This window comes from Pseudopodoces humilis, chromosome 3 (assembly GCF_049639895.1).
Source record: "Pseudopodoces humilis isolate 2021_Gansu_Grassland_sample_001 chromosome 3, ASM4963989v1, whole genome shotgun sequence".
NCBI classification, from domain to species: domain Eukaryota; kingdom Metazoa; phylum Chordata; class Aves; order Passeriformes; family Paridae; genus Pseudopodoces; species Pseudopodoces humilis.
In genome coordinates, this window is record NC_142202.1 from 81,984,695 (window position 1) to 81,996,700 (window position 12,006).

Below are 12,006 nucleotides of genomic sequence, written 5' to 3' on the forward strand. Positions count from 1 at the left end.
GACATCTTCTGCCACAGCCCGCCCGCCTTCCCGCTAATAAACGCGTAGCGCTCGCCCCTCTCTCGCCTCCAGCGCCGGACAGCGCCGGGGGCCGCCGCGGCAGCGGGGCGGCAGCCGGGGGGCAGGAGAGCCCGGCTCCCCCCTTCTTCCCCCCCGGCTGCCCCCGCCAGGCAGCGCCGGGGACTGGAGGGGGGCGCGGGGGGAAGGGGCGGCGCGCGGGGCCGTGGGGGCTGAGGAGGGGGCGCGGAGGAGGAGGGGACTCTTTCTCCGGGCGGAGGGATCGCGCTCGCTCGCGCTGGCTGGCGGCGACGGCGGCGGCGTTGGCGGCGGGCGGCTGCGAGTTGTTGTTTCCTCCTCCTCCTCCTGCTGCTGCTGCTGCTGCTGCCCGTGGGTTGAATGGTGGAGCCGAGACTCTCCCCGGTGAACGAGCAGTGACAGCGACCGGGCGGGCGCATTTCGCTGGGACCCGACGCTGCCGCGGGAGCGCGGCCCGGGCAACCCCCCTTTTCCCCCTTTCCCCCCCTCCCCTCCCCGGTTTTCGCCTCGCCATGTCCGGGGACGGCGGTAGCCGGCACACGGCGGAGCTGCGAGCGGGTGAGTGGTGGCTGGCGGAGCCGGAGAGGGGCGGCGGGCAGTGGGAAGAAAGGGAAGCCCGCGGGAAAGGGGCGAGCTCCAGCCCTGACGGCCTCTCCTCTCCCCGCAGAGCTCTACTTCCTCATCGCTCGCTTTTTGGAGGACGGACCATGCCAGCAAGCGGCTCAGGTAGGGGATGGAGGGATGGATGGATGGAGGGATGGATGGATGGCGCCGCCGGGCCTGGCGGGGAGGGGGCGGCCGGGCAGGGCGGATGATCGGGCGGCGCGCTGGCCGCCTCGTCCTCCTTATCCCTTTTTCTCTCTTTTTGAAACCTTTTCTCATGCCCCGCTTTTGTTGTTGCTGCAGGTCCTGATCCGAGAAGTGGCGGAGAAAGAGGTAAGAGCGGCGCCGCGCACCCGGCACTCGCCCCGCCTGCGGCCTCCCTCCCCCTTCCCTCGCTCTCCCGCTTCCCCCGCCCCATCCCGGGCGCTGCCGGGGGGCTCCTCGGGGGAGGGGGGAGTCGCTCACGGGGCGCCCTCTCTTCCCTCCCTCAGCTGCTGCCCAAGCGCACGGACTGGACGGGCAAGGAGCATCCCCGGAGCTACGAGAACCTGGTAAGAGGAACAGGCGCTGGTAACAGGAGAGAGAGCTGCGGCGGGTAAAGTTGTTTTTCCCCCTCCCTTACTCTCACTGAGCAGCCCGGTAAAAAAAATTGAATTTCCCGCAAAAAAAAAAAAAAAAAAAAAAAGCAACTTAGGAAAAAAAAAAAGCACCAAAACTTTGGATTTCTTTTTTTTTTTTTTACATTTTTATAACATCCTCTATCCCTCGCTGCGCCCCCTCTCAGTGTCCCGGGGAGGGCTCGGGCCGGGGTCAGGCCGGTGCCCGCTCGCCCGAGTGGGGTTAACAACAACGCGCGCGCCGGGCCCTGCCGCGCTCGCTCCGCGACGTCACGGACGCGGTGCGGGCGGGCGCCACAGCCGCGCGCGCGGCGCGGCGCCGGGCGGGGCGGGGCCAGCGGCGGCGGGTGCCGGGGCGCGCGCGGCCGTGCGGGGGCGCTGTGCGCCGCCCGCCCGCCCTGCGGCCCGCGCGCGCACACACAATGGCCGCGGCCCGGCCGTCCCGCCGCGCTCCCGGCCCGCATCCGCACCGGCACCGCGCCGCGCTCAGGGGCTCTCCGGCTGCCCCCGGGCGTGCCCCGCTGCTGAGCTGCCTTCTCCGGCTCGGAGGCTTTTATACACCACTTATCTGGTGCGTGGCTATAACCGGGCTTGCCGGGGCCACATCATAAATTTGACTTAGGTGGATTTTTGGTTTGCTAAATTTTAAAATTACCTAGTGTGTGCTTTTCACCTCGGGTTAGATCAGTGATAAAATGTTACTCGAAGCGATGTAGCTCTGGCTTAGCAGAGAGGGGCCTGGATTTTTTTTCCGAACATGCTGTGAACTGCAGCAGTTGGGAAAACAGCAATTAAGGTGTATGAATTGTGTCTGTTAGCAACTTGTTGCTGGTATTGTTTTCATTGCAGGTACATTATTGTATCGTTTAGTCTCTGAATATCTGAAAACGTTTTAAGAGAAAGACTGAGCACTGTTTGTGATGCTCATCAAGGAGGGATTTCCCTTGCTGGTTGCTTATAGTAGTTCTGAACTCCAGTAACTTCTGAAACATAGATATGTTGAGAACTTTTGAACTTGCACAAAAAGAGACAGGACAGTTTCCATCTGTAATGCCTTCGATAAAGGCTGCTGCTGTATACATTTTTTTAATTCTATAACATATTGCATTATGGAGCATAGGTATTTATTGTGGTCAGAACGGGTTTACTTACAGCATTGCTTTTTTATGTAGCAAGAGTTGCACTGGCACAGGCATTTTCATATGTATGGGTTAACTGATAGCATTTAACTTGTGGAAAATAAAAGAATACATACCAGTACTTCTGAACTGTCTTGAAATCAAATATGAAGAAACTTAACTGGGAATTTTAAAGTGCATGATATATTATACTATTCTCATTTACTTGTTTATTTGTAAGCCTGGGAGGCCGTTTTACCTATTTCAAACAATGGTAGGAGTTGCTTGGTAAAACTTAATCGATAACTTTTCTCTTTTATCCTATAAATTATAAAGACTTGGAGGTATAGTTTTAATGTAGCATGGATTTGAGTTTCTCCTATATAGTCGAAATATAAAAGGATGTGCAGAAAGAAAAAGTGAGATAAAAATACATTTTAAAGGTTGAAGTAACAAAAGTTGGTGAGAAATAAGTCCATTCTGATCCTTTCCAAGAAACTTCTTTTGTTTGTGGAGTGCGGGTAAATACCAATTTAGTCAGCATAGGTATGTAATGACATAAGATGTGTTTCCTCAAAACTTGGACTTAACACTGGATACTTAGATTTGGAGAGGTGATGCTGACTAGGTCCTTTCTCTTTTGCTAGCCTTCTGTCCATAACAAAGTTTCCTTAGACTTCCTAATAACCATTTCTAAGTGCTTTCCCAGCTTGTCCCTACCTAGATATTGGGGGGGAGGTATGTGTGTAATTAGTTACTTTATTCTTGATGCTTCTCTCCATCCTGTATTTGTTGCCTCAGCTGTCAAAGCTGTGTGAACTTTATATTACTTGACATTTTAGCCATGTGAAAGCTGTCACGGAAGTGTATTTGCAGCATTAGTTACATTTTGTACGAAAGAAGAGTTTTTCACTGTTTCCTGTTTCATTAAACAAAAACTTATTTGTCTCAAACCAAAGCATCCTTAGCTCTTGAGATAAAGAAACAATATTAGTTCAGTAATTTTTTTTTTAAATCTTTTCAGCTTTAACATACCGACTCTTCCTTCTCAAGATGGCACGTTTTGCTGTGTTTTGATACCGCTTCTCAGACATGAATGCCCTGAGCTTTCACTTAACTTTGTAGAAAGCTCTGAAGGGATAAAAGACTAAAAACTAAAATTACCAGTAAATGTAATGTTAGATGTCTGACTTTTACTCTGTGAGGGAATAAGGGCTCTGTGTAACTGGGATGGAATTTAATTGCAAGCTTCTCTTTTATTGTGTGCAAAATCATGCCTTTTATTATACCTATATTTTTAATACAGAATTAGTTTTATATATATATATTCAAGACATGATGATGTTTCTGATTTTTTAAAGCACTTATTTAAGAATTTTTATTAGAGTTAACTTTTTATTATTAGTCTGGAATCCACAGCCCGATATGTTTTATTTCTGTTACTTAATTTGTGCAAATAATGTTAAATCTGGTGCAATTTTCGTTGCTTTCATTTTTCTGTTTGGCCAGTGAAAGTAAATGTTTCATTTTCTTAAATAAGCTAATACCATGCTGTGCATGCTTGTAATGCTACAGGAAAATACATGAGTGCAGTAATGCTGATTTATTATGTTCTTAAGTGATTTTTCTTGAATTTCAGTATTCCTGTGTTATATTTTTCAAGAGTCACCATGTGTGGTACAAATCACTTGAATATTGCTTTGGTAGTGTAGGCTCTTATTTCAGAGTGCTAATCTCATTCTAACGTTGCCAGTATTAAGATTTCTTTTCGTGCTATAACCCAAGATCCTGTGAGAGCTGAGTCCCTGGTAGGCCACTTCTAACGCAGTTCTACCAAGGGGGACTCTTCAGTAACAAATCTCAGGATGTTTTGTCTTCTCTTGCTTTTGTTGTGAAAACTTGTGAATTGTAAGATAGCTGTTTTTCTCTCCTTTTGAAAGATGGAGGGTTTCTCAATATGAGGGACAGAAACTGAGGGATTTTAAGAATTAACAGCTCATTTTGGCAGAGCAAGGCAGCGGTGTGAATTGTTTATAGAGTGTGGATAAGGTGTTTAAGTGTTGTGTTGCTTTTTTAAGCTTTTCAACACCTTTGTTAGGGCCTTTGTTACAGAGCAAGCTTTTGTGCATCATTTGACTCGAGGGTAATTGTTTTTTTCATGTTGCAGTTTCCCTATGGGTGTAGCTGCTCTAATTGTATGCTGTGGATGAAAGCTGTGCGTTTCTGCTGCATCCTTTGTGTAGGCACGAGTGCTCATCCAAATGTGTGGTTAGTTGGATGAGGCAGCTGAACTGTCTGAATAATGAACAGTAATTTTAAGATGGCTCAGCTCTTTTAGTGTGATACACCATAGGTCTTACTGTCACCATGAGGGTGATGGTAGGAGTGGGTGTGGAGGGGTTGGAGAATGTGTTGCAGTTGCTTCTTTTGGGAGCAAAGTAGACTTCAGCTGAATGAAACCAACTGTTGAGATTGACAATTTCGAGCTATCATAGAGAATGTTGTGGGAGTGTTGTTTTTTTGTTTTTTTTGAATTCTTCTATGGTACAAGCATCATAGTGTAGATGATCACAACTATTTTGTAAATTTTCTAATCCGGAATATTAATGTAGTTGTAGTTTTCTCTATTGAATTAGAATTTTATTCATGGTGGTGACGGTTGAGGAGGGAGAAGGCTGGGACTTCACACCAAATAGGATGGTCCAGTATGTTTAATAGACAGCAAGTCTTGGTCTCAGGAATTGTTGATGATTTTTTTTTTTGCTGACATTTTGTGCCTTTCTCTTCTCCAGCCCACAATTATTAAATGTTAGTTCAAGTGAAAGTTACAGAACGCTTTTTTTCAGGCCATTTGACTGTTCTTTTTTTTGTGGTGCAAACCTAAGTAAAGTTACAGAATATCTGTGCGACTGGCGCACTAAGTACATTGATACTGTGTTTCTTTCTTCATGTCGTAAAGTCTTCTAGGCAGAATTGTGGTTACTATTTAGAAATTCTGTTTCTTAATAAGCAAGCAGATAATAAGTGGTTTGTTTCTGTAGGATAGATTGTTCTGTAAAGATACTCAAAGAAATAGGGAGCAGAAGTAAAACTTGAATCAGAGAGCTGCCTTATCACTTAGTTTTTATTAACAGCATTTTGGGGACAGTCTATACAATATTTGGGAAGGTGTTCTGAAAAACTTGGCACTGTGGCTAAGAAAACCTAAGTATTCTGATTGTTATTCTTAGCCAGATTTTTGGTCTCATTAACAGCACTTCTGTTGGACATATATCAACTTAAATGATTTCCTCTGAGTTCTAAAAGACAAGTGCTTGTGATCTACAGACTATTCCTATAGTTGAGAACTTAGATTATGTTAAAACCTCTCTGTTCAAACTCTTATATTTTGATATGGTGAAACGCTTGTTGGTAACACCACGCATTTGTTTGTTGCACAGATAATCAAGGGAATTGGCCAAGCCAACTGTTTTGTGCTAGTTCTTTCTAACAGGGACTAAGAAACACTGTTGAGAGATGGGATGAGGAGGAATATCAAGTTTCTAAAGTGTAACTTTTGTTTAAAATACCCCAAACCCAACAAAGCCCACAAAACTTTAGGAGCGAATTTAAGAAAGGCAAACAGCTACAGGTAATTTAACAGTAAGATGCACAGCTGAACATCTTAGTTTATAAGGCAAAAAATGCTGCCTCTGCTCACACCTTCTCATGTAATAAGCTTGCAGCATACTGTTTATACTAAGGCTTATCTACTCTGGCCTCACACCTATTAAAAGCATTAAATAGTTGAAAAAATAGTGTCTTCTTGGCATGGCTGGTTTCATATAGACATATTTAATTAAAGAATAATCTTACAGTAAAATATTAGGTATTCTGATTGGAAATAGTGGTTAAATATTCATATAGTTTTAGCTCAAGCAGAATTGGAAACCATACAACAAATGAGTATGTTTCGGGGAAAATGGTTCTCCTGCCCTGTTGTTGGTTGTCCCTGCCCTATCTCCCCAGACCACCCCCACCTCCCCATAAAGAAAAAGAAAAAAGGGAGTGAGAATTCTTCAGAGAAAACTACTTGCATTTCATTGCAATTCCTAATTTTAAAAATGATAAGGCAGTGGCTGGTGATGCTCTATTAGATTGATGATCTGATATAGTACAATTACTGTAATTCAATTTGGAGCTTGTTTTGGGTAATATACTGCATAGCAGGATAGTTAAATTGGGATAGCTGCTGGTGTTAGAAAGACTGAGCTCTCATGTCTTGGAATATAAGTAGCTGACTGAAGTAGGTTTTTTTGTTAAATGTCCTTGTGTGGAAATGTGTTTTTCTGAAACATATTTACAGCCAACCTGGTAGCTAACTGCGTTGACTGTTAGCAGGGTAAGGGGGGGAAACTAACAATTTTTGAGAGACTGTTTCAGTGTGCAGAGTATTTGGAGCACTAGAATAAGGTTGTATTTTACTTGATGTCTAAAACACTGGTGGTGAATAACTGCAGTATGTATTACAAATTTAACTCAAGAGTCTAGGTCAAATCACGATTTTTTTGTTTCATTCACTGTGATTCTAATGCTGAATTATGCTGCAGAGTCATGCAGAATGAAAATAGAAGCGCTTAGGTCTATTTCAAAGGTAATAAAGATTTGTATGTTAGTCCAGATAGCTGTGTAACTGCATTTTGTGTATTCCCATGCTGCTTGTTTGGAATAGGTGAAGTTGGGGGTAGTTGCTAAAGGGAGAGGTTTGAGGGTAATGCTGCTTCTGATTTTCTAGGAAATATTTATGCTTAAGATCTGAAGATTTTGTACTTGCTAACACAGTTCTAGTTTATGTAAATAAATAGTAATAGTTAAGAAATGTTAACATATGTGAAAAGACTGTGAGAACAAAAGGAGAGTTTATTATTTTGCCTTAAAAGCACACCTTCTATGCACTTCTTTTGGAAGAACAGAGCAGAATTAGACATTGAAGAAAGTCTAATAGGGTGAGGAATAAAAACAGCTAGAATTTCAGCTAGAGGGGACTGGCAGAGAAGAAATCCTGCTCTTTTTATGCTGTTTGACATCACAGTTTTGGCATATAATTTTAAAATTCCAGTCTGTAGAGTCCAGTTTTCACTTTCATTTAGAGCTGTATGAATTTTAAATACTTGTACATCTGTTATTTTTTTCCTTTTGCTTTCCTTTTTCCTCTTGGAATCAGAGATTGATATCAAATCAAATTTTATTCTATTTTTTCATTCTGAGTTGTCTTGAGCTTTTCTGATTCTGACAAAGCTTCTAAAGTTACCATTGAAATAAACATTTATTTATTTAGTTTTGTCTCAGAAATTTGACTTGAAAGTACTCTGGATGTGGATTTTTTGGTTTGTAGATATATTTTTGTAGATTCTAGGCTCTTTTTGCAGTTTATCAGTGCAAGAATTGTTTCTTGGTAGGCTGCACTATGGAACAATCCAAATAATTTTAGTTTAATGTATTAAGTAAACTTACCTTGTCCTGTCTTGATTTCTTGCTACCAAGTTGTTGTTGTCTTTTCTGCAATTCTTATTTTTCCTTTTTCAAAAGGGAGAAATTGGGTGAATTTCTGTTACACAGTTTTTGAATTTGTGACTTCCACTACAATAGTCCCACATACAAATTAGCACAGGAGCAGACTTCCTAGAGAGACAGTCAAAGCCCCAAGCCTCTTGCTGTTTGAGACATTTGGACAATGCTCCTAACACCATACTTTAACTTTTGGTCAACCCTGAAGTGGTCAGGCAGTTGGAGTAGATAAAGAATTTGGTGGGGTTTTTTTTGTTTTTTTTTTTTTTATGAAGAAGAAATTATGTCATCTGGAGAAAACTTAATTAATAGCCTATTTTTATTAAGTTATTCAAGTTCCACATTTTATTTGTTTGTAGAAGAAGAAAAAGAAAAGGAAAAAAGCAGTCCAAATAAAAACTTTGTTAAATAAGTTTTCCTATCTGATTTTATGGAGAAATCTACCATTTTATTCAAGTTTCTTGTGTGTACTTTAGCTTTATGGAGGAAAATGAGAGCTAAATGTTGACTGTGCATGGTTCATGAAATAGCTCCATAAGCTTCCTGGAACTGACAAGCGTTTAAATGGGCAATGCCACTTCTGTTTTGGCAAAGCGTACAGCTTGCCAAGTATTGTTGAATCAGTTTGTTAATGAGCTGCTTCAAATGCTGCTTAGTAGTGAACTATGATTATTTAGACAAATCCTGTGAAGAAGCATCACACAACTACTGCATAATGTAGCATAAATAGCTCTTTTCACACAAATGGACTTAAATGAGAAGAGACTGTAGTGTGGGTGTAAGGTATATATTGAGCTCCTTAATACAGATGATCAAGAACAAAACAGATACCTCTTATCAAAACATTTGCTTTAAAAACTGCAGGAGGAATTGAGGCTACCTAGTTTCTGCTAAATAAAAAGTGAGCACATGACTGATGACAAGTCATGAAAAATATGACTCAAGATGTCAGCTTGCTGTAGTTTTGGAATGTGTCAAAGATGATTTTTTTCATTTACTTTAGATTTTATGCATTTCTTAGGTTGTGTAAAACTGTAGGGTCTTGAGCAGGGTAAAATGACAGTTGTGTTGTGTACTTAGTTGTGTTATTCATGGTTGAACCAAAAAACCCAGTAGTTATTAATATTTGAGAGATGAATTCAGATTCTGCAGATGTAAATTCTGGTTTCAGATGCAATTAAGCGAAGATCAGTGTTTATTAAGCTTTTGTGCTTCTTTTCATAAGAGCAGAGGAGAACAAAAACTAAGGAAATGGATCAAGCTGTTGATGGCAAAAAGTCTATACAGCTTCATAAATTCTTATGGCTATTTAGATATTTTAGAGCTCTCATGCATGTATTTTGATTGTGATTTCTCCTTTAAGCAGAAAAAAGCATGATGATTTGATACTCTGATTAATTTTTCTTATCATAATAATTCTGAATTATTTTTTGCCACTCTTCCATGTGTCTGTCTGACGACATTGAATTTGGCAATTTTAAATTAACTGACCTTTGTGATGAGCTGCAATTTTATTTAAGTAAAATATAATTTTTAATATTTTTTTAAAGAAAACCCTTTTTTTTCACTTGTCTGAATTTTGCAAGTTATTTAACTTTTTATTTATTATTTAACTTATTTAAACCAAATTCAGACCACTTGCAAGGTTTTCTAGAAATGTAATAAAAGCCACAGAAGGAAAACCCTTTCTAGGAAGCAGCTAAACATTTGCCTGCTGATGGGAAGTAGCAAATGAATTCTTATTTTGCCTTGCTTGTTGTGCAGATTTTGCTTTACCTATTAAACTATTTTTATCTCAACCTACAAGTTTTTTCTCTTTTATCCATCTGATTTTCTCCGCCATCACACTTCAGTAAGAATGAACAAGTGTCTGCAGAAGGCTGAGCTGCTGGCCAGTGTTAGACCAAGACAGGAGAGAGAAAACTTTTCCCTTCTTAACTAGGAGATTGTGGTGGTGGTAGGAAGTACTGGTGTAAGCAAGGTTTTCCCAGAACCTCAGTTTCAGACTTCAGCACTCTTTATGTTAATAAACTGCTGGAGTACATGAAACGATTATGGTGTGTCAGCAAGATACGAGCACATTTGATGAAGAATGAGGTATATTCTGTTAATTGGGTGTAATACAGAGACATCATTCTGCCTAAGTGTCAGTCAAGACCTCCTCTTGTTACAGAATAACAAAATATCACAAGCTCTTTCTTCAGTATTTTGCTGGTCTTTTTCCTCTTCTGTGAAGTAAAACTATGAAGATGTATTTTAGGCTTTATGAAGGATAAAATGACTACATGCCAAATTCTATACAAGAATTTGAGAAAACTGAGTCTATTCTCCCTCTTATTAATAATTTATTATTTTAATTTTATTTTTGGTTATAGTCTGAGTTGACAATAGCTTATACACTTTAAAACTGCTATTTTTTACCCAAAAGCCCTGTATTAGTAGGATTTTTACTGTTGTCACATGCATTTCAAAAGCGTTTTTCCCCCTTGTTATTTAAGACAGCTTTCTGATCTAGAATTATAGTAGTTCAAAAGAATAAACTGTTTTTATCTGGCAGTCACTAAAGGTGGTTCATTATCAATTTGTGAGAAATTATGTTGCTGATAATAGCAGCTTGTTTTGGTACTGTGTAATTATGTCTGTTACAAAAACTTGTTTGGTTTATAGATGTGATAGGGAAGACATAACAACTTAAAAGTTGAATTACTTAAACCAACATTTTTGTTTAAAAGTTATAGATGTAAAATAAATCAAGCCAGTTGTGAAGTTTCAAGGTGTTTTAACTTGGGTAAATCGAGGCAGAATGTTTTTGCATTTTCTTTTACAAAGCTATATTATTTGGTGTTTGTAATTCTTGAAAGAAGTAAATGTTGCTGTCTTTACAGTGTTTGTCTCATCTTTATCTTACAGTAATTTAAATTGACTAGACCTCTACTTGAATGTAATTTTGAATATATACTTTACAGTTTTTTTACTGTGATTGTAAGAGAGCTTATTAGTGTATGACCAACTGTGCCTTGAAGTCAGAAAGTAGTAAATACCAACAGTTCTCTGTACAAAGTGGCATGTGTTGAATAGAAGAATTAATTAGGACCAGCTGGAATGAATTATTGTACTTAAAGGTCATTATTTGTTTTTATTCTTTACTATCCTATAATTTTCTTAGGAATTTGTGTAATAATCTGGGGAGAAAAGATTAAACCAGTAGTGCATCAAAAATATTGTATTCGTTCTCAAATGTTTTGTTTGCTCTTTTATATAATAGGTAAAATACTACAGACACTTGGCACCTGATCACTTGCTTCAAATATGCCATCGACTTGGACCGCTTCTAGAGCAAGAAATTCCACAAAGTGTCCCTGGAGTTCAGACATTATTAGGGGCTGGCAGACAGTCTTTGCTTCGTACAAACAAAAGTATGAAAATTTCATGAGAATTTTGAGAGTTCTTGATATTTCATACCATTCCTGTGGTTTTCATGAAAAAGCCCATTTGCCTTCATTTTTTGGTGTGATTTTTAACAAACAGGTTGCAAACATGTTGTATGGAAGGGATCTGCTCTTGCTGCACTACATTGTGGAAGGCCTCCAGAGTCCCCTGTAAATTATGGCAGTCCACCTAGTATAGGTAAGTCAATTTTATTCTAGCACTGCCATTGTAATACCTAACTCTCAGGGTGATTGGTTACTATGATGGTGAGAGATAAATAGCAGTTCTGTTTATCTTTGTTAGTGTCACATACCTTACCTTTAGTATTTTTATTAAGATGCTGTGTTTCTCTATCGTAAAATTTTCTCGGAAGTTAATTTTGTCTTTGAAGTATAAAATTGAATAAAATGTGTTTAAACAATGAATACATACAAACAAAACTCTTTCTTAAAGATGTAGTAAGGCTGCCAGTAGATACATAATTAGTATTATAGGGCAGCAAGGCCTACACCCATTGTTAGGAAGTCATGTAGACTGGTAATGGTTTCCTTTGGAAAAATTTGAGTCTTGTAGAAGTTATTAGTTTTGCTCTCTGGTCCATTCAATAATTTTTTAGCTGTCCTTTAGCTTGCTGTGCTGTGTCATGAAGGATGCAT

At 40.2% G+C, this 12,006-nt stretch overlaps 1 protein-coding gene across 5 annotated transcripts in view; it reads left to right on the plus strand.

Moving 5' to 3' along the window:
* The first annotated feature begins 298 nt into the window (after positions 1–298).
* PHIP (PHIP subunit of CUL4-Ring ligase complex) overlaps positions 299–12,006 on the plus strand; it is a 102,834-nt gene continuing 91,126 nt past the window's right edge. For 3 of the 5 annotated variants that reach the window (XM_005518591.3, XM_088053331.1, XM_014263495.2), the window contains exons 1-6: positions 299–594; positions 704–762; positions 943–972; positions 1,131–1,190; positions 11,187–11,337; positions 11,450–11,548. In XM_005518591.3, the coding sequence (XP_005518648.1) occupies positions 549–594; positions 704–762; positions 943–972; positions 1,131–1,190; positions 11,187–11,337; positions 11,450–11,548 (445 nt within the window). In that variant the 5' untranslated portion in view covers positions 299–548. Of the gene's footprint in view, positions 595–692; positions 763–942; positions 973–1,130; positions 1,191–11,186; positions 11,338–11,449; positions 11,553–12,006 lie in introns of those variants that run through there. The other 2 variants (XM_088053330.1, XM_088053332.1) reach the window with 2 other exon arrangements.